At 58.8% G+C, this 22,354-nt stretch overlaps 1 protein-coding gene across 4 annotated transcripts in view; it reads right to left on the reverse strand.

The window, feature by feature from the left end:
* The window catches only part of FSTL4 (follistatin like 4), a 385,653-nt gene that overhangs the window by 94,958 nt on the left and 268,341 nt on the right, over positions 1 to 22,354 (reverse strand). For all 4 annotated transcript variants that reach the window (XM_051844202.2, XM_051844203.2, XM_051844201.2 and 1 more), the window contains one exon: positions 365 to 552. In XM_051844202.2, coding sequence (XP_051700162.2) covers positions 365 to 552 — 188 coding nt within the window. The remainder of the gene's footprint in view (positions 1 to 364; positions 553 to 22,354) is intronic.

A 22,354-nucleotide genomic window follows, 5' to 3' on the forward strand; every position in this document is an offset into this window, starting at 1 on the left:
TATCCAGGGCTGGTGTCATCTCATGGCAGAGGCCTTGGGGATGCCCAGCGTGCAGCTCCACGGATGTTTGCTGGAAGCCAGTGCTGCTCCCCTGACCCTTCCTGCTGGGGAAAGCCCTGGGATGGATGAAGGCAGCATCAGGGACCAGCCCCTTTGAGGGGGCTGCGTCTCTATTTGTGCAGAGTGGCTGGGAGAGGCTGGCGGGAAGAAGTAAGGAACACTGTTTGCAGGATGTTCTGAGGCCGGGAGTACCTCGGGCCTCCTTGGCCAGGACCGTTACAAACGACTGTCCTAACATGGGCTCCCACGTGGTCCTCAGTGTCCCTGCTGCCCACAGGGCCGCTGTCCCTGAGCCCGTACCCACCTGGGCCAGTTCAGAGCCGCTGAGGTGGCCGTTGCTGTCTGTGTCCAGGTCCTGAAACAGAGACTCCACCAGGTGGCGCTGCTGGGAGGCAGGGTCATGGCTGCTGTCCTGCAGTGGCTGCCGTCGGGTATGGAGTGCTACAAGCACGTTCTTCAGATGGGTGTAGCCGGCCATGGTGCACGTGTCCCCTGGAAGAGAGGAGGAGGCGACTGCAGCGAGACTCAGTCCTTGGTCCTCAGAGAGGGCTCACTCATGAACAGCCCCGGGCGGCGTGGCCCTTGCTGGTCCGTCTGCCCAGCAACCCATCCCACAGATGCTCACGGAGCACGCAATGCGTGCCGCACCTGGTGCTGATGCGCGGCTCTGTCTGGCCCACGGCATTTGCCGAGCACCGGCTGAGAGCCAGAGCCGAGTGGGCAGCAGCCAGAGGGGGACGGCCTCAGTGGAGCTGGCCCCGCTCCGCTCTGTAATAGTTTGCGCTTGTCTTAATCCTACCTTACAGGCTGCTTTTGGATCCTTAGCCTCAGAGATTAGAGAGCTTTAGTTAACAGGACTATTAAGCCCTGCTTAAGGTAATTAGGGACACTCCCAGAGCTGGATGACTTCAAAACAAACACGTGTACACAAGTGTGCAGCCAAGAGGCAAAGGAGGCTGTGCTCATGCCACGACGCTCAGGCCCCTGTGCTCGCTGGGGGGCGAGAGTTTGGCAGCTGAGGCCAGCGACGCACCGTGACGTCACTCCTCTTGCTGGTGACGGCGCTGGACACGTGCACCGGCGAGGCTTCTGTGGGACGTCAGCTGAGCAGGGCAGGCCCTGGAGGATGCAGAACTTCCTGTGCTGGCTTGGCTGAGCCCTGGACTGCGCGTGTGGGCCCCTGCCATCCATTCTGGGGTGAAGGCCAATGACCGGGCTGCTGGGCATGGATTATGTGGGGCCCGGGGCTCCTCCCCTTACTTCCAAGGGCAGTCTCTAGGGCCCCAGGCAAGGCTTGTGTGTGCGCAGACAACAGAGTGGTGCTGCGGGGCATGGGCTTTGAGGCCCCCCCGGGCTGGAGCCCCAGCCTGCAGCCTGCATAGCCTTGGTCCTGGGGTCTCGGTGATCTTATCTACAAAGTGGGGATAAGCAGATTAAATAAGATACACTCAGAAAGGGCTTTGGCTGGCTTGGTCCAAGTCAGGGCTCACAGAATGACAGCTGCCCCTCCCTCCACCGTATCCTCTGAAGGGCAGCAGTCTGGGGGCTGCTGGGCTGTGCGTGTGTCTCTCCTCCTGCCTCCCTCACCAGATGAGCCTGGATGCCCAACCTCTTCCTCTTGTACTTGCTCATGTTTCTCGATTTTCTGCCAATCTGGGGTCGATTGATTCCTGTCAGAAACAGATGCCCATGACCGTTTCCTTCTGCATGTTTATTTAGGAAGAAATCAATTGCCGTGTTCAATACAACCAGATCCATTTGCTCTTTGGGAGGCTCCCTGCTCTGACAAGATCGGCGCTCTCCCACCCCTCGCCTGTGCCCGGCTGGGTGTCCGTCCCTGGGAGACCCCGGGACCACCCCCTAGCCAGCCCGGGTCTCCAGCCTGCAGAGCTGCTTGGAGTTGAACACAGAGGTCTCAGCCCACTGCAGAACTACTCCCGCCGAGGCAAGGAGCCACTGCCAGGTGCCTTCTTCCCGGGCCTGATCAGAGGTTGGTTTTGGCAAAGAAGAGGAAGAGTCTTGCTCACATCTGTCCCCCACCCACCAAGCCAGAGTGATGCCCAGACCTGGGACACGGACAGAACCGGGCTGCTGGGGTGCCATGTGGACCCCACTGGCTGTCCTAGGGGTGGGCAACAGCCGGCAGACAGCATGGCCATGGGATGCTCTCCCCAGGAGTGCTAGTGGCCATCGGCTCCTTGGGATATGCCCAGGCCCGGGCAGAGACGGGTCACCCCTGCCTATCCCCCCACCTTCCTCCTCACTGTGGTGGGCTCAAAGCTCCTCTGAGCTTCCCAGGCACTTACCACGCCTCCAACACCAGTAACCCGGCTACACCATGGAGGTGGCTCCTGCCGAGCTGTGTGTGTGTGTGTAGGGGGCACTGTGACAGCTTCCGCAGGCTCTGTCCCTCCCAGCACGTCCTACAGCGCCCTGGGATGCACAGGTTGCCAGCATCTCCAGCCTGCAGCTGCCCTGTCAGCAAGGTGGGAACTTGTCTGGAAGCCAATCTGGGGCCAACGGTGAGTGCCCTCCCCAGCGTCCCGTGTCCAGGGTCAGTGTCCCCGCTGCCAGCTTCCATCTGCAAACCACGCGCCTGATGCTGGGCAGGCAGTGCCACTCACACCCTAACACAGGCTCAACCTCCTCTGCCCCCCTCCTTCCCCAAGGCCTCCAGTGCAGGCTCTGCTGGCCTCTGGGGTGCAGAGACGGATGGAAGGGCCCCAGCCCCTCTTCATCCCAGGAGCAGCTGCCAGAGCTCTTGCCTGCACTCACGACATGACGCCGCTACCCCGCATCACTGTGCTCCACAGCACTCCACAGCGGCCCCACAGCACTGGGCAAGAGTCGTGGACACAGAGCCCAGCCAACCTGAGGGGTTCCTGCACCCATGGACAGGACCACTCCCCAAACCCTAACTCTCTTTCTGGAAGCCTTCCATTGCCTCATGGCCAGCCAAGACAGCCCTGCTGTGGCTCCCTGTCCTCGCCCCTCTTTGGGGAAGGGGACTGCCAGCCTTCCCTGTTCTATTCGGAAAGCTGTAGCTCCCAGCTCGGCCTCTAAGGGGAGCTGGCCTGTCCCGAGGCAGGCAGTGGACACCCCAGAATGGGGGTCCTGACAGGGTATGTAGGGGTGATGGTGTACACCATTTTCCCCTTCACAGTGGCCTCGGGCTCCGGGCGGTCAGGGAGGAGAGGCTCAGCCGTGGGGAGCCCGGGAGCCCTGCGGTTGGTCAGACCTGGTCTGGAGCGAAGGCTCCCACCTGCTTCCAGCTGTAAACTCTGCCCTTTCCGTGATGGAGCGTGTGCCCATCAGCGCACCCAGGAGTCCAAAGCACGAGAAAACGAAGCTGCCGCGACTCACCTCCCGAGACTACTGCCGGCACTGCACCGGCCAGAGGCTCCGCTGGCGCCCATGCAAGGCCAGGCAGGGCCTGGAGGGAGGCCTATGAGCTCTTTCCAGCCAGCGTCCTAGCTGCGTCTCATCTGCCCCTGGTCCTGCTCACCTTCCACTGCATCTGGGCAGGGGGTGTCGACACGCACAGCGCAGACTTTCTCACCTGCATGCAGGCCTTTTAGCCCTGCTCTCCACCGTGCAGGCCACACGGCGGGTGGCGACAGTGGGCGTATGGAGGCGAGCCCCAGGGCCCTCACATCTAACCACACCCCCACCCACATGCTCCTTCCCTGGCTGCCAGGCTCACTTATGTACTTTATCTTGGCCACTGCAGGACCACCCCCAGTCCACATGAGCACCCTGCCTCCTGCACCCCTGTGTGTCCTGGCCCTGACTGTGGTGGCCTGGGTCCCAGCGAGGGGGGCCTCCATCTCTCTGGCCCATGGCAGGGCAGGCCCAGTTTCTCCTTGGGCCTCAGGACACTGCGCTCCTTCCGCAGGGAGGTCCCAGGAGGGTGTGCAGCAGAGACCTGGTACCCACGCACTCCCCCCTGGTGGCCTGTGGGAGCTGATCAAGACATTTAGAGTGTCATGGCCGTCCTCACCCAGGAGGCCTAGCCGAGCCTAGGGTGGGAGAGACTCCGACACTGACTGGCGCGGGGGTGGCGTGACTTCCAGGGCGAAGGCAGGACACTCCCATGCAACCCTGAGCTCTGAGCCTTGAGCAAGGCTCACTGGGGCTGCTGCGTGGGGACCTGAGGGGGCTGTTTCCCTAGTGGGCAGGGCTGACACACAGTCCCTGGAAGGGCATCTGTGTGTTGCTGCTGCATCCCGCTGGTTTCCTGGTAAAGAGAAACTTGTCTTTTTTTGTGACCCACACCAGGTCAAGCCTTATGGGGAGATCCGAGAATGGCAGCACTGCCCTTTGACGGCTGTAACTGCTCTGAACACAGCGGGCTCCAGCCTGCCCTGGGGCCTCTCCTCGTGTGCTGCTCCCCTTTCTTCGGGCCAGGCTCAGCCTCCCCTGTGGGGATGCCCCTCGTCCAGCACTGCACACATGTGGTCACCCTCCTCGCTCAGGCTCCCTCTCTAGCTGTTCCGTCTGAGGCTGGCCCCATCTCAGTCTGGGCTCCCCATGGCAGCCCCCGAGGAGAAAGCTTGGAGCGAGCAGCATGAACAGAGAAGTCCCTGGGGAGCAGAGGAAGGATCGGGAGAGAGGCTGGGATGGGAGAAAGGCCACAAATAGGAGTGGTCACCACCGTGGGCAGCTGGGGCGCAAGCCCTCCCGGGGCCTGCAGAGATGGGGAGGGGACACTGGGGAAGTCTCCTCTGGAGATGTGAGGAAGTGGGGTGTTTTCCTCTACCCCTCCCGGCTGAGGCTGGTCCTGGGGAGCAGCCCACCCCCATCTAGCACCTCTGAACTCCAGTGAGGACCAAGTGCACATCTCAAGCAGTGGTGCCCTCTGGCTGGAGATGCAGGTGCCCGGGACCGGGTGCTGCTGCCAGAGTGATGGGAGACTGTGCAGCAAAGCTGCCCATGAGCTCTCAGCTTAACCAAGAACTGCACAGATGTCCTCTCCACCTGTTCAATCCCCTCTACGAGAGCCCCGCAAGGTGCCAGCAGGTGGCCACTATAACTTACTCAGTTACTGTGGCTGAGAGACACAGCTTCACAGAGTGCCCAGAATGGCCCTGCCTGGCGACTCCAGGTGGACACAGACCTTGACAGAGGCTGCTATTATCTGCCAGATACCAACAGCACTGATGACACCCATGGCAAGGCTGGACAGAGCACTGGACAGGGAGCCAGGAGAACACCTGGTTTTGGTGGTGAGACCCCAGGAGAGGCACCCTCCCCTGCCCTTCCTGCCTCCTTACCATCTCAGGGGGCATGGCACAAGAGGAAGCGCGAGAGGACTCTGCAAGGGTGGTCAGAGCTGGGGCTCCTCTGCCTCTGTCCCCTGAGGCAGGGAGGTGAGTCGCTCAGTGTGTAGGGACCACAGAGGAGCGTGCAAGTCCTGGGTTACCTCCCTCTCTCCCGGCCACCGGTTCTGGGGCCTCTCAGGGAGGAGGCTGCGTGTCCTGCTCAGCCTGACACTGACAGTGCCCTCAGCACCATCCTGCTGGCCTGGGTGCCCTCTGCACAGCAGGGCAGGCCCACCAGCCCCTGGCACTGGCCCCGGGCTTCCTGCATGTGGGACCCTCCTTGTGCTCAGTTCAGGCCTGCATTGGCAGATAAAATATTGATCAGCCCGCGAGGAGCCCAGAGTGCGATCCTATTTTCATGTCAGAACTTGGTAATGAACTACATTTATCAAGCCTGTTCTCCATGAGAAAGGTCAGTCGCAGATCTGGCTAAGTTGTTATGACACCTCATTAATCTAGCTTCCTCCATAATTGTCCCTCTTTGAAGATTCTAACGCTCTCGCATTCCAGCCGCACTCCCTGAAAACTGGGGGAGGTGATTATAGCGGGAGCACGGGCACATCCGCGTTTAATTTTTGAGCAAAGGAAGATAGGAAGCAGGTAGCAGCCGCTGGAATTAAATGTCCATCAAAGGGACACTTTCTGTTGTGAAACAAAAGGAAGCGGGGGACACACTGGAATATTCCACCAGCTACCTGCGCCCCTGAGCCTCAAAGGGACCATCTTCACGCTACAGCAGGTGACGCTCCTTCTCAGGTGTAGGGGGGGTGGTGCTGGGGGCCTCTGAAGAGTCAAGGGGAGGCAGCACCGTACCATGCGGGGAAGGTGGGAGTCGCCACCTAGGCATCAGGAAGCTCGGATCTGAGCTGAGAGTGAGACAGGTCAAGTGGTCCGAGCTCGTGCCTTGGATACCAGGGTAGGGCACCTGCATGGTGACAGGGACCAGAATGACGACTGTGTCTTGCTGCCTCCTCCCCGGCCATGCACCACTGCCATTCTTTCACTGAGCCCTTGGCCTCCAGCTGCCTGCAGAGGCCCCTCCCTGCTCCGTATTCTCTTATTGCACTTGCCCAGCCTCCCATTCTGTTGCTTCTCTGCCTTCTGTGGAACATCAGGTACATGTCAGGTGCACCTGCTGGACTGTGAGCTCCTGCAGGGCAGGGACTGGCTTCATCTGCAGGTGCATCCCCAGTGTCTAGGCCAGCACCTGCATGCACAAGGTACTCATTAAATGTCCTCTGACCACACAACTGTGGAATCCTCGGTGGAGAGGAGATGACAACCAGTTACCCTCAGCCAAGGGGCCAAGGTCTGGAACTCTGGAGGGGCTGGAGGCCTGTGTCACCCATATCAGCTCCTGGGGGCAGGGGAGGGGGCTGCTGGGGGGCAGTGGAATTAAGCTCACTGAAGCTCAGACCTCCCTGAGCATGCCAGTGACTCCCCCCCCCCCCAAACTTCCACAGCTGGTCACACAGCGTGACTCCGGGCCACAGGGGGCTCTTGCCCTCTGGACTCTGGTTCATAAAGAAGAGTCTCCTCCAAACTGCATGTGGCAGGCAAGAGGCTGCTCCCTGGAGCAAACGCTGTGCTCGCTTGTTCTGCAGTTGCTTGTCAGGACAGCCCAGGGCAGCTCTGCAAAGAGGCCAGGCCCAGGGGCTATGCCAGCAACAGCTGCCCCAGCAGGAGGCACAGCTGCAGGGAAGGCCGGATTAGTGATAGAGCACAAGGCTGGCCCTGGACAGAACCCGAGACACAGGCAGGGCGTGCGGGACAGAGAATCCAGCCCCCACCATGGCCTCCAGAGTACTGCAGCAGGAGGGACTGCAGTTGGGGGTCCCTCTACGAATCTCAAATCTGCTGGAGAAGAGAACGCGGGATGCAGACAAAGCAGGAAGGAGCTCCTTAGCCATTAATGGAAGCCACGACTCTCCAGGAGGGAGTGGTCAGAGGGGCAGGGCAGGGGGAAGGAAGGGAGGGAGAGAGGAAGGAAGGGGTAAGACAGAGGGTTGTGCTCTGAGTCGCCAACAAACAGGCTGTGGGCATCTCTTTTCCCAAAGCATCTGCAGACCATCCCCACGGAAACCACTCAGCAGCCAGCTGTGCCCTTGGGCCACGCTCCCCGAACTGCAGCCTTTTCTTAAGCAGGTAGGAGAGCTCAGCTCCCTCCAGGCAGACCTGGGGCCAGAGCCGGGATTCAGAGACCCTCACCTGGCTGCCACTGGGCCTGCTTGCGGGCAGACCCTCCCCTCCCCGCACACTCTAGTGGCATGGTTCCCAAGGGTCCCTGGCCACCTGACAACTAGTCACATGCCACCTCGAGAAAGCTGTCATCTTTACCGCCAAAGCAAAAGTGTGGCGTCATCGTCTGGCACCAACATTGCACGCAGGCCTTGGCTGCGACGTGTCATTCCGAGGTGTGTTTTGAGACCGCTAAGCTGTGCAAAGAGCAAGAAGCGTTTTACACTCGGATTTAATTTATGAGCTGCCGTAACTTTGCTAGAGTTTAGCGTAAGAGGAACAGATGTTTAACTTGATGTAAATTCATGAACATTAGCAATCTTTATGCTGCCATTTCTGGGAAAATTCAATTAACAATAAACGCCAAAGCCAGTGGGCTTATCGTTAGGATACATTTTAGCTAACATGATGAAGTTTCATTGGCAGGGTTGACTGAGCCACAAAATTCTGAAAATTCCAGAGATTGTTAAGCACACATGACAGAGTCTTCCCACAATCCCCAAACTCGGATAGGGGGGCTTGAAGTCACGCCAGCTGGTGAGCCACTGCTGCTGTCCCTCGGGCCTCTCCCTGCACTCCAGCTCCCTGTGGGGTGTTGGCTCCCGTCTGGCCTGAGCAGGAACATGGGTTATGCCAGCCCTGCAAGACTGCCGACTCCACCTGCGGCAGATTCTGCTCTCAGGTGCCCACCTCTCTGCAAGGCCCTTTGCTCAGATCTGACTCTCCCTGCAAGGCCAGTCCACGGAGCAGCTTCTGTTGGCTTCCAGCCACGCATGCAGCCCAGCGGAGTTTTTCTCTGTTTTGCCTTCTCCATAGACAAAACTTCTGGAGGTAAGGATTGAGCTCCTGATGTCTCCGCATCTCTGCACTGAACACTGTCGCTCTCCTTGTCTACAAGGCCATGGGGGACCCATGGAGCACAAGTCGCATCAGCTGTACCCTGCCTGCCTTCACTGCAGTGTGACTAACACCAGAACCAGCAAGTGGCCCGGTGCACTCAGTAGATACACGGGGAAACTGAGGCCCAGGTCAGGGAAAGGACATGGTTATACCATGAAGCTGACTAACGGCAGGTCCAGGAGAACCTAGGCTTCCTGAATCTGGTCCAGGCTATTTCTTTTTAAAAAGTTTTTATTTACTTGAGAAGAAGGGAGGAAAAGGGAGAGGGGGAGGAGGAGGGGGAGGGAGGAGAGGGAGAGGGAGAAGGATCTCTCCACTCTCAGCACCCATCTGCTGTTTCACCCCCCCCACATCCCTGGGAATGGGGGGCTGGGCTGAAGCTGAGAGTTGAATCCAGGCAGGTTTTCCATGCTGGTTGCAGGGACCCAACTACTGATCCATCACCACTGGCTCCCAGGGTCTGCATTAGCAGGAAGCTAGAGTCAGGAGCCAGAGCTTGGAGTCAAACCCAAGCACTCGGATTTGGGGTGTAAGTGTCTTAACTGTACCTGATCTGCTATGCCAAATACCACCCCGGGTCCATGGTCTTTCACAACACAACATGGGGTCCTCAGGAAAACCAGAGAAGGAGCTGCTGACTCGGCTTTCCCGAGAGGCACCGCAGAGCAGGCCCAGCTGAGGCAGAACAGAGAGCGGGAGAGCTGCTAGGTTTTTGGAAAGGAGCATGGTGAGGACCCTTGGATAAGTTCTCAAACTTTGGTTTGTCTTAGAATCACTTGAGACTTATTAAAAATGCAAATTCTGGGCCTTGACTCTGGAGGGTCTGGGATGAGGCCTGGGGAGCTGCTTTTTAATAGAGTCACTGCTGGTTCCAGCACAGACAATCCACTAAGCACACCTGACAGCAAACGTACTTACCAGGCCTGCATGGCAGGGCTCACCTGGTTTAGAGCTCAGTGGCTCTGGGGTCTGGAAGTGACACCCACCAGAGACTAAGGCAGGAAGTCAACCCAGGCAACAGCAAGAGGGTTCCTGTTCCAGCAGAGACCCAGGGACACAGCCAGGTGGCTCCTTACAACACCTGGGTCCTGGCCCCGTACCGGGCAAGGGTGTGCTGGTCCCTCTAACCACAGCAGAGGCCAGCAGAGGGCACAGAGCACGCAGGACAATGGCCCAGCACTGCACTCACACTCTCTCTTGCTGTGTGGAGCTACAGCCACCATGGACAGGGTCACTTCCCTGCAAGGTCACCTGCTGGCATCTGGCCACGCCACTCCTGGGCTCCCAGGCCCAGCTTTTGGGGTGTGGGGACTCTGGCAGCCATGGGGTGCTGAGGAAACCTGAATGCCTGCAGCTCCTCATCTTCCCAGGACTCCAGTGGGGTCTAGCGCCACGCTGGCCATCCGTCCGTATCTGTTTCCATACGCTGCCTCTATGACGCCAGCTGACGCAGAACTTCCGGGGCTGAAGGAACAGGCCTGCTTGGGGACCAGGAACAGGATCTGCACATCTACGACCCCACATGGGTCTGACACACACTGGGCCGTGCATGCCTCATGCCTCGCTCCCCGGCTGCGCTGGAGTATGGCGCGGCAGGCCCCACCCAGCACCGGAGGGAGGATCTCCCTTTCCACATGCCTGAGTGCATGGACCGAGCCTCATCTCAATTTTCGCCCCAGCATCAGGTGATCTAAATGAGCAAAACCAGCTAGACCTTTGTTAGATAAATGGTACATTTGCTCACAAATGCCTGGTTCAATTGATGTTGCTGTACAATCTGCCATTTGACATTTCCAATCCTTCCTTTCATTCCTATTAGAGAAAGCAAAATTGGTTGGATTCCTGGGAGAGGGAGCCACGTATACGTTTTATGGCTGACTGGCACATCTGTCAGGTGGCCTCAGAGTGGAAGAGTGATGTTTGAAAATGCGAATAAATGCTAAAGCTGCCTGGCGCTGAAGACTTTAGTTTTCACTGTTGTGTTGGTAGAAGACCTCCCCACAAGGAGGTCCCTCACTAAGTCACCAGCTCGGACGGTGGGCGCCGGCTTCCCAGAGACCCTGGATGCCCGCTGTCAGCTCCAGAAGCCCAGCACCTGGGCCCCTCTCCCCCGATGCACGTGCCTGCACCCCCGGAGAAGCCCTGGTGTTGGCCAAGGGTAGGGTCCTGGTTGGGAAGTGGGAATGGAGGAGGGACTGTGGAGTGGGCAGTCCCTCCTCCTACTTAATTCCACTGACTTGATTTCTGGAACGCCATGGGGGGCTTTCTCCCCAACACTCACCACATGGAAGAGCCGTGCACCCGGGCAGCATCCCATGGCCCACCAGTGCAGACACACGCTGCCTACAGCCCTGAGCCGCTGTGGCGTCTGAGTGTCCAGGCAGAGCAGTGGACACTGCTGGAGTCACAGCAGGCTCTGGGGCTGACGCTGCCTCAGCCAGGGGCTGAGACAAGGGCCACAGCTCCAGAGGGAGGTGAAGGGGTCAGACACTGCTCCCACCTGGACTCACCCACGAGCCAGGCAGGTGTCTAACACTCTCAAGCCTGGTGTCGTGCCCTGCAGGTCCCCAGGAAGTGTTGTGGAACTCTGTGTGGTGCTTTGAGTTCTCTCAACAGCTGGGGGGGCTCTCCGGCACCCAGCAGATGGGGCCAGGGGCCTGTTCCCTGTGGTACCATGGTGCGTGCTCAGCGTTTGCTTGTGTGGCACTCCATCTGCTGATTGCCATCTCACCCTAGAATCCAACAGAGTTACGTTCACAGCATTTCCTGCCCCCAGGGTTTGGCAAGGATTTTTCCAAGGATGCACCTTATGCTGTCAACTTCAGGTTTATCACCACCTGATCAGGAGTCGCTCACCACTTTGCAGAACTGCAGCGTCGAAAGCAACGACACTGAGTATTCAACTCGTCCCAAACACACTGGCAAATTCTACACACAGCTGACGTCTGACTGCACGTATCACCTTTGTTCCATTTCTCCTGTTCATCTCACAGTTTTCGTCAAAATACATATTCAGTTCAAGATAATAAATGCAGGTCCGTGCCGCGGCTCACTAGGGTAATCCTCCGCCTGCGGTGCCAGCACACTGGGTTCTAGTCCTGGTCAGGGCGCCAGATTCTGTCCTGGTTCCCCCTCTTCCAGGCCAGCTCTCTGCTGTGGCCCGGGAGTGCAGTGGAGGATGGCCCAAGTGCTTGGGCCCTGCACCCGCATGGGAGACCAGGAGAAGCACCTGGCTCCTGCCTTCGGATCAGCGCAGTGCGCCGGCCGCAGCGCGCTGGCTGCGGCGGCCACTGGAGGGTGAACCAATGGTAAAGGAAGACCTTTCTGTCTCTCTCTCACTGTCCACTCTGCCTGTCAAAAAAATAAATAAATAAATAAATGCAGCTTCCACAAAAGATGTGTGGTATAAGGCAAGCATCAGGTCTGATAGAGTTAGACATGTGATACACGTGAGCAAGCCCGGCCTATGGCCTTCCTTCCTGTCTCACTCCTGAGCACTGTGGGTATTAGAGTCCAGTGCAGATAGAGGCAGCACCCTGGCAAGGGTGGGGAGGCAGATGTGTTGTAGAATCACGCCCTGGAGCCCCCAGCCTCATGCAAGGCTGCAGACAGCAGCCCCTGAGGAAGGGGCTTCACCTCTGCACACGGGGTGGGAGAGCACGCCCCCAGAGGAGAGCAGAGGCTCCACGTAGGCACCATCAGGGCCCGCTTCCCTCTGTGCCAAATGCCCCCCTCCAGAACCACGCTGTATCCTGCCTGTTTTTCAGGGTCACCCATGAGGCAGGGCATGAGCATGCTGGGCCAGCAGGTGAGGCATTGGGCCGGGGCAGTGGGAAGCAGGTATCTCAGATGCCTGGCCTGGGCCTTGGTGTTTTTCTCTTCTTGGCGTTGTCTCAGGGGTGTTGGTGCAGACACAGGAATCTTCAACTCCAGAGCCAAGCCATGGAGCCACTGGGTTCTAAAGGTAAGGAACAGGGGCCGGCGCTGTGGCGTGGTAGGTTAAGCCTCTGCCTGCGGTGTCAGCATCCCATATGGTGCTTTCTCAAGTCCTGGCTGCTGTACTCCCCATCTAAATCCATGCTAATGGCCTGGGGAAGCAGCAGAGGATGGTTCAAGTGCTTGGGCCTCTGCACCCACGTGGGAGACCTGGAAGAAGCTCCTGGATCCTGGCTTCAGAAAGGCCCAGCTCCAGCTGTTGCAGTCATTTGAGGAGTAAACCAGGGGATGGAAAATCTCTCAGTCTCTGTAACTCTGCCTTCTGAATAAAATAAATAAATTAAAAAAAAAATAAAGGTAAGCAGCAGCACGTCTCCTCCTCCATGGGAGGGGTGAGTGGGCTGCCAAGCGATGCCAGAAGGAGCTCCCTGCAAGTGACCACATCTCAGCCTCTGCCACGCCAGCCTGGCTGGGCTCGCAGGCTCACTCACTTCAGAAGACAGGGATCAGAAAACAGGGCTGCCGTAAGCCGGGACTTCGTGCCCTGGCTGGACTCCGCAGGTACTGGCATCACCTGAACAGAGGCTGTTAGGCTCGAGTCGACGCAGAGAAATTTCCTGAGGTTTGAAGATTTCTCTTAACCTCTCTGACACGCATGACTGACAGCAAATCCCAGACCAAAACAAAACAAAACACAACCCCACAATAACTGGAAGAGAACGGTAAACCTTTGGGGGAGAGCCTGGCGCATCTGCAGTGCGTGGGCCAAGCAGGCCCTCCTGCCCTGGAGCCTGGGCCTGGGGCCTGATCAGAATTCCAGAGTCTGGGAGGGGCTGCAGAAGCTCTTGTTTCTGAGAATGTTGGCCCCAGGGGACTGAGGGGCTTCTCAGCCCAGCAAGCCCCTCCCCCACAGGGTGCATTATCTGAGACACAGCTCAGTGTCCGGGCGTCTGTGCTGGTCACTCCCCAACACCAGGGCAGCAGCACCTGCTGGCTGTGTGACAGGGCTGAGCTGGCTCCCACGGCACTCCCACGCTGAGCACCCGCTCCAGCCCTCTCTCTGCCCTCCACAATTCCTATGTCCTTGAGCCCAAGCTCAACTTCCTCTTGTCTTGTTGGCATGGCAATGGGTTCAGATGCTGGGAAGGGTTCAGGACCCAGGGAGCGAGCGGTAAGAGGGGCCCTACTGGGCCTTATGATGGAGAATAGACCCGGCTCCAGACCTCAGGTGACTGGCAGGGTTCACACCTGAGATCCTGGGCCAGTGTCCAGGGCACCTGGGTTCCTGACATCCACACGGACAGTGGGGCTCGTCTCGGGCTATGTCCCCCTGCCTCTTCTTGAGCTGGGCTCTATGCCACTGAAAACTCCATCAAGGACATTCCAGGCAGAAGGGCCAATGTTACCTGAGAAGTTCTCTGAGGAGTCTCAGGAAACGCTATGTGATGACACCAGTGGCCCCAGTACAAACTGGGGCTACAGGTCAACATGTCCACCCCACTGACGTTGACTTGGTGAGTAGGATTTCTGGTTAGACTTGCAAGAGGGAGATAGGAACTCTGATTTCTGTTTCCTAACAAGGCTCCAAGCCCCAGGCCCTCAGAATGGGGTTGAGTGGTTGAGTGCATAAAGGACACTGGGGAGTGAGTCCATATCTGTCCCTGTCCCTTGTCTCTCCCACACAGCTGTGGATTGGCGGTGCAGCTCACAGACATGGGCTGTGTACCAGCAGCTCAGCCCATCCTCCTACCCTGTTTGCCTATGGAGGGGACAACACAGCTCAAATTCCTTGGGTACTTATGGGAAACCAAGGCCAGGGAGCAGTGGGAGGTCAGCCAAGGGCCCAGGGGCTGGTGATGGAGCCAGGCCAGTGTAGCCTGGCATGCTGAGCCCCACATCCTTGGGGGCATTTCCTGCAGTACTCACTCCCAGATCTCTCACGGGAGAGAAGCTCCACGAGATAGTAGTCAAGCGGAAGGGAGGGACGGAGGGGGCTGTTAGAGGAGAGGGGGGATTTCCCACAGCAAGAGCGAGATGCTGGAGCCCTACCTAGGAATGAGGGCCTCTTACTGGTCAGATCCTACTAGCAGCGCCATGTTGGTACATCCTGCCTTTCCTGCACTAAGCATGGCTGGGACAGCAGAAATCTGGGCTGACATCTCACTCAGGGCTGGGGTAAAGTGGGGCCACCACTATGTGGACTGCAGGGTCCTCTAAATGAAGCCAATTTCCAGGGCGGTGAAGTCTCAGGAGAGCAGAGTGAGGGCTTCGCCGTGGAGGCACAGGCTGCCTCATGCACTGGGAAGGACCTCCTGGGTCAGGTACAGGGAGGAGTGTGAGAGTGATAGGAAACAACATCTAGAAAAATCTATGCTGCACGATGTGTGCTAGGGCCCTTGGACACAGAGCTGCCAGGGTTAGCTGCTTAAGGGAAGGGCACTCCCATCCGGACCTCTGGAACTTGGGAGGTCAGAAGCCCAGCATCCCACGGCATCACTCAGGGCAAGAGGGAGCCTGGGAGATCATGCAGTCCTGCCCCACAGTGACCTGTGTTCCTTCCCTCCAGAAGTCTCTCTTTGGATGTGGGGTCCAGAAATGGCCAACTCCCCACTGCTGTTGTGTCTGTGCTATGGAATTCCTAGGAGGTGGCTTGTGTCCCAAGGGCACCCCCACATCAGCCAGCCAGGGCCTGCTGCCCTCACTGGGCCACTCCCTCCAGCTTCTGTCCTGTTCTCTTCCTCTGTCCTGTCCTGAGCAGTCACGTGTGGATGGGGATATAGACAGGGCCTGGCGTGGGGCTCTTGTGGGTGAGGGTAAGATTCTATAGCTTGACCCCAGTGCTGGTTCCACCGAGATGTTCTCTGTGGGAACTCAGTGAGCCACACACTCGTGATTGACTCACTTCTCTCTATGTGTCAGACTTCAGTGATGTGTTTATTTCAAAAAGGCAACCTGATGTCTCCCCACATTTGAAACCTACCTGAGCTCACAGCCTTGTCCTCACTCCAGCCCAGGCCTGGATTTGTGGGGGAAGGGGTGGGCAGTGGAGCCTCCAAGGACAGGCTCTCCCAACTGGAGCAGCAGGGGCTTATCTGGTCTCCAGGACCCTGCCCTGGCCCAGGAAACCATTCTGGACTGGGCATCTCTTCTGCCAGGAAATGGGTTGCCCACCTGCTGTGGAGCAGGTATGGGGGCCCTGGGGAGAAGGCTGGGTGGAGGTGGAATTTGCTGAGCGGCCTCGGAGGAAGGAGGGAAAAGCCCTAGAGCCAGGGGTCCTCCTAGCCTCCTGGTATCACCCCTGCACTCAACTCCCAGGAGGCACCTGAAGAATGTAGGGCCACCTCCCACAGCAGCCCTGTGAGCGAGGCTCCCGAGACCCTGGGTACCTGGGTGGGCTGTGCTTACCCGGCAGGAATCTCCTCCAGTCAGGAGCCTGGCTACAGCCCTTGGTCCACCCACTTGGGCATGGAGGAGTGGCTTGGTCAGTTTGCACCTTTGAGGGTTTCTGAGGCCCCAGCTCAACCAGTGGCTCCCTGGAGAGTCCTGAGCACATGGGGCCTGAGAAACCTCTCACAGACCTCGTCATGGCCTGTCTGCCACCCTCATCCCCTCCTGGGCTCCCAGTATTTCAAGGACTGAAAAGAGGATCAGGTGCAGTTGGGATTTGACTGCTATGGCCCGTTCGCCTCACTGAGCACAGAAATGTAAGGACCTCAAGGATCTCCTGTTCAGAGGGAACCAAGGTGGATACTCGCACGACCTCACCTCATGGTGCTTTCATGCCTGGCTCAGCAGCAGGTCATCCCTGGACAAGCCAGCTGGCTCCCTCCAGGCCTGGCAGAGTCAGGGTCCTGTACCAGAAATGCCATCTCGGCCAGCCCTGTCCCTGCCTCCTTTTTTTCTAGAAGGCTCCCCAGGCCAGCTCACCTCTGCCTTCCCAGGGCAATCAGAATCCAGACCCTGCACTAGACTTGCCCCATTTGCCATCCATTGTGCTAAATCTCTTGGCAATGTGGCGTGATGGGATGCTTGCAGAGTGGATGAAGCCCAAGGCACCATGGTGGGATCCTCCAGCACAGGACTGGTGTCTGATTTGCTGCAGCTCTTACGCCCACCATACCCCAGAGGGCTTGCTCAGGAACTGTTAGGGGCTGAACCACCCGATCCAAGCAGGACCAGCAGTCCTGCAGCAGGGCATCATTTACCACCAACTGAATGCCCGGCTTGGCAGGGATCAGCACCAAGGAGCTCGCCCTGCCCCGCTATGCGAGTTACCCTGAGTCCTGGGACTCCTGACCAGGGCTTCCCTAAGCCTGGATCCCTGATGGACAGGGACCAGGAGGGGCACTGCCAAAGGGCTTCCAACCTTACCCACAGGGTGGCAGCCCCTCGAGTGAGGCCCCTGGAAGCACAGACCCTCCTCCCCAGTCAGCTGGACTGAAGGCTGGGTGGAGTGGGGCTGGGCCCGGCCAGCCCTGGCCAGCCCTGACCATTCAGTAAGCATGTGCTGACCCTGGCTGTGTGAAGTGCAAAGGCCCGCCAGGCCCCAGGCTGGACATCAGGGCAAGGCAAGGGCCGTGGCCCGAGGCAGACGGGCAGCACAGTGGGCCACGTCCCTTCCTTCCGCTGCCTCCTCCCTGCACCCTCCTCAGCCACTGCCTGCTCTGAGGGCAGCAGGAGTCTGAATGGGGTGGGGAATGATGGTGTCAGTGATTTTGTCACCTGTCTCCACAGGCTCAGGGCAGGACTGAGAAACCGACAGCTGACGTCACAGCCTGGAATGGTCACCCAAGCCACCAAGATCTCTCTTCGACCTTCCTTGCCTGCCTCCTCTACCTAGTCAGGCCCGGGACCGGCCCTGTCCCAGGGCCCTGACCACTGCCACCCCTGTGCCAGCCCCAAACAGTCCCCCGCTGAGCCAGCCAGAGCAGTCACCCCTCCTGGAGCTGTCCTGACTCCCCAGCCTGTGCGGGTTTCCTCCAGTGCCTCTGGGCATTCAGGGCCCAGTGTGTTGGGGAGAGCGAGCTCTGTCTACACAGCCACACTGTGTGCACCCCGGGGCAGGGGCTATGTCACATTTTCCCAGGCCTCCATGGGGCTGAAAAGAAGCCTGGCACACAATGTGTGCTCGGGACCCAGGCTCAGACCAGCCGTGGGACACCGCTGGCTGCTGGCACAGGCCTGCACTTTGGGGGTGGGCTGGGGGCTGCAGGCCCACAGTGCTGCCCTCAGGGAAGCATCTGCCTGGTAAGGTCCAGAACCCTCCACCTGCCCTTGCATGTGTAGGGCTGGGGTGGGTAAGCCAGGCCTATTCTCTACACAGTCTGCTCCAGCATTACCTTGTAGATCAGGGAGGATTGGGCTACTGCATTCTGGGTGGGGCTGCTTGTGCCTGTGACCCCACATGACAACGCCTAAGTACGTGTTCCAACTCAGCAGCTGCCCGCAGAGAACACTTTGCAGCAAGCCCTGCAGTTCTCTTCCTGGTTTTTGAAAGGAAATGAGCTCGAACTCGCGGTGGCCACAGCTGGCTCGGCTTATCTAATTGGGGCGCATTAGCACCAAACTGCCACTGGCGGAGCCTACACGGAATGGATCTGGGCCCACTTCTGTGGATCGCACCCATCTGAGCGAAAGGCTGTGATTATAGCTTTTACACTACTTAGTCAAGCTAATGCATTGCGGAAAATGGTGCAGAACTACCATCAACATAAAAAGAGGGAGCAGGCTGGCCTGAGAACAGGCTGCCCAATGGACACAAGCACAAGCTGGATTTCAAACGCCACCCAGCTCGGGGGAAGCCCTCCTGCCGCTTGGTGTCTCCCAGGGTGGGCCGGGCGTCACACTGGACACTAGCACCTCCCGGACATGAGCTCCAGGTGCTGGTGGCAGCAGACCCCTCACCAGAGAGCCAACCCAAGAGCTAGAAAAGTGCCTCTTCCAGGCGTGCCTGGCTCAGTGGAAGTGGTTTAGCTTTTAAGGTGACAGGAGGCAAGCATCTTGGGTGACGCTGTTCGAGGCATGGAGACTATGGGGTTAAAGACATCATGGCTGTGCCCAAAGCTCCTTTGTAATGGCGTGGCCTAGCTGGGTGTCTGGGTGGCCTGGACCTGTGGCGGGGAGTGGGTGGGAGGCAGCTGGCAGGGGTGTTCTGGACGTCTGTGTGTCACAGGCTGTGCCTGAGTGTGACTGGCTGCTTGGGTCACCTGTGGGGAGGTCACTGTCAGCAGGTGCGTATTTGGGCTGAGCCAGGGAGGGGCTGAGCATGCAGAGCCAGGGGCCGGTGGGGACACAGTTCTAGAAGGGTCTGGCTTATCCTTAAAGCCTCTGCCCCCCTGATGCACAGTGAACACCCTGGAAGCTGTAAAGCTGCCCAGGGACTGGGCACTCCCTGGCCCTGCCCACGCCTGACCTCTAGCTGCATACCCCTATCCCTGTGCCGTGTGCTCCTGGAGGCCCTGGGGCATGTGCCAGCTGTTCGGGTCAGTGCACCTCCCTGGTCCAACCCCAGGTGGCAGCACATGAGTGTGGGCCCAGGACTGGGCTCTGCGGGCTCCAGGTTCCTGCCCTGGTCTCCCCCGGCCGCTTCAGCTCTGGTTGTGGCTGAGGACCTGAGGGTGTCTGAGTGTGATGGCATCCGGCTATTTCTCCAGCCCCTATTTCTGGGTTCTCAGAAGGCCAGGGTTTTTGGAGCCAGGGTACTAAGTTTGGCAGACTCTCCTGGCCACTCCCTACTAGACTCACAGATCCCTGGTCAAGGGGCTGGCACAGGGGAGGCCAGTGAGGGCTCTGCTCGCTGTCTACCCCGGGCCCCTGCTGGCCTTACCTCACCCCACACAGTCCCCTGGGCCCCAAAAGGCCTGAGGGGAACTGGTCATGGAGACGCTCCTTCCTTTCCACCCAACCCTCAGCGAATGGCCCCTCCACCTATCCCCATATCCAGATCACACGTCTGCCACGCCTCAACCTCCCGTCTAGTCCTAGCCATTCGGCCCTGGCTCCTGCCATCTCCATCTCCTAAATTCTTTCCCTCCAAATCCTGTACTCTGGCTCAGGGCACTGTCTATCCTGCCTCATGCCCAAGACGCCAGGGCCAGCCTCCTGGGGCCCAGTCTTGCCCCCCACCAATCCTCTCCCATTTAGGCGCCGAGGAATCTTCAGGGGCTCCCCCTGCTGCAGAGGGGTCCGCAGTGTCCTCCTAGGCTGGCCCAGCTGCCTCTCCAGCCTCACCCCTCCCCTTATGCACCAGCCCCAGGGTCTCAGCGGAGCCTCCACTCTCTCACATAGCGCCGGCGTCACCTCCGGGCCCTGCTACCACAGCCATTTCTCCCTGCTGGATAAATGCCCAAACTTCTTTGGGTCTTAGCTGGCATGTGGCTTCCCCACACGTCACTTTCCCAAGCACCGCTGGCCGGGTTCAGACTTCTCTTGGGAGCTCTCCGAGTGTCCTGGGCACCAGCTCAGAGCACCCACTGTCTCTGCTTATCTACCATGGCTCCCTCGTCACAGACTCAGAGCCAGCGGCCCGGCCTCGCCAGTAGGCATCAAATAAGCAAGGGGATGACCCCAAGGGCTCTGTTCTGGGGCTTCTCCCACACACCGTTGGCTCCGAGTTTTCTCCTGACCCCAGGGTCTGGAATGCCTTAGAGCAGCCACGAGGGTAACTGCACATGAATTCTCCACGCTCACAGGCCTTCACTTCCGCCTCTGTGAAACCTTCCTCTGGTCACAACCAACGCCTTCACCTCACTGGGGACTGAGAAGAATGATGGCAGACAAGTGGGGCCTGAGGCAGTCTGGCCAGCACCGGCCTCGAACGAGGGGTCTGTTCTCTGTTCCGGACGAGGAGGGAGTTCCCTGCAGTGTGGAGCAGTGAGGGGAGTGGAGCCAACAGGGTGCCGGTCTCGCCTCCCAGCCCTCCCTCCCTCCATGTGTAGTTCCCCCTGCGTGCCCACTGGCCAGACTGGAGGGCTTGTGCTGTACCTGTGTTCCCCTGTAATCACGTGGGCTGCAGGTGAGGGGAACAGCCCTGGTCTGCCTGATAGAAACTCTGGTCCTCTCTCCCGGGCCTCATTTCCTCTCCTGTGAGATCCACATGATCATCTCTGCCCTGAAGATGCTGAGAGTCAAGGCCCAGGACGGAGCCCAGCCTGGCACAGGGGAGGGTGCCCTGCACAGTGTAGAGGTCTCCTCTGCATTTGGATGGGAATCCCAGTCTCTTAGGGGTAGGTGGAGGGTGAGAAAGGTCGTGCGTGTGGAAGGTTCTGGAAGCCCTACTTCTCTCCACAGGAAACACTTGCAGGGGCTTGAGCTCAGGGTGTTCCTGGAGCCCAGAAAAAAGTGCGCCTCTTCCTGGTGGCGCTGTGTGGGGATGGGCACTCGGAGGGGACTGTAATGGAAACATAAATCGTCCTACTTCAAAGCAGGTACTTCACTATTTTGCAATGACCATTATAAAGCCATTCCCTGAACGCCCACTAGTACATACCTCAGCCCACATCGCATTTTCCCGTGTCGCTACAGACCCCCGGAGAAGGCAGGGGAGCCATAAAAGAAACATAAAGACACAGTCGTAGATGAGCCTTGGACCCAGTTCTTTGAAGCTTAATTGATGGGGAAAGCTGCCGGCCCCAGAGAACTGCAAGGCCCACGGCGGAGACATTTGATTAAGCGGCCCCGTATCACAGCCCACACTAAACTGGACATCATTACCCAGTAATTGCGGGTACATTAATAAAACGACGATGTGGGTTTGCTCAGGACATAAAAAAGGAATAAAATAATTCACTCAGATAACTCAACAGAAACGTGCAGCCTGCCCCTGAGACGTCTGCAGGGGAGAGTTGCTGGGGTCTCTGTCTTCCCTGCCCTCCTGAGAGGGGCCCCAGGCTGCTCATTGCCTCAAAGCCTCCTGGGATAGACGGACACACTGCCAGGCTGCAGAACCACAGCCAGGTCCAGCTGTACGGCGTCCTCGGCCCTCCTGAGTCACTGTCACACAGCCGTCAGCCAGTACCTTTCTAGTAACTTCTGGAAGGCGAAGTAAGAAATGTGTGCACGGATTCCCGTGTGTATGCACTGACTACCCAGGAGGGCGACCGTGACCACGAGCTGGCTGCCCGCTGGCTGTCAGCAGGGCCCAGCCCCGGAGCACAGCAAAGCAAGCCCAGCAGCATTCCCGGGCATGTGGTCCCAGGAGTGCCTGCGTGAGAGGGCGGTGGGCTGGGAGAGGGTCCTGGGGACTTCTCAGGGAGGCCCTGTTTGTTCTTTCTCTCCCACGCTTCTCTGGAAAGGGGAGCAGAGCCGGCTGCCAACATCTCCGCACAAACTGCAGACCGTGTCACCCCCTGCACCCTTGCGCCCGCCAGTGCCCTGCACTCTGCCTGTCCTCAACCAGTCTTTCCAGGCCACCCTGAAACGCTCTTCCTTACAGAAACCCCGCGTGCACACTGCAGACAGGCCGCCGCCCCGAGGCCAGTGACCTTATCATCACCCTGGCAGCTCACGTGGTGCTCACACAGGGCAGGGCTCAGGGAACAGCTGGTTTGGGGCCAGAAGAGAAATGGGTGCAGACCTGCAGCAGGGTGAAGAGAGGTTTGTGGGGCCGGCCCAGCCCAAAGGGTGGTGAGGTTTAGGTGGAGCCAGGGTGCATGCAGAAAAAGCAGCAGCGAAGACAGCTGCCCTTGTCAAGAAAAGAGGTGCGGTACTCTGGTCTCACGGGTCCCCTGCCCTTCCACCTGCTACCCCTCAGGGAGGCGGCTCTACTGTTACCCACAACACCCAAGAAAGCAAAAGCATTTGGAGCCAGCTTCCGCCCATCATTTCTGGCAAGGGCTGTGTGGCTGTGGGCATAGCAATGGGTCTCTGTGGTGTCTCAGTGGGGGCGCCTGACCCCAACA

The sequence above is a fragment of the Oryctolagus cuniculus genome, chromosome 6 (assembly GCF_964237555.1).
Source record: "Oryctolagus cuniculus chromosome 6, mOryCun1.1, whole genome shotgun sequence".
Classification (NCBI taxonomy): domain Eukaryota; kingdom Metazoa; phylum Chordata; class Mammalia; order Lagomorpha; family Leporidae; genus Oryctolagus; species Oryctolagus cuniculus.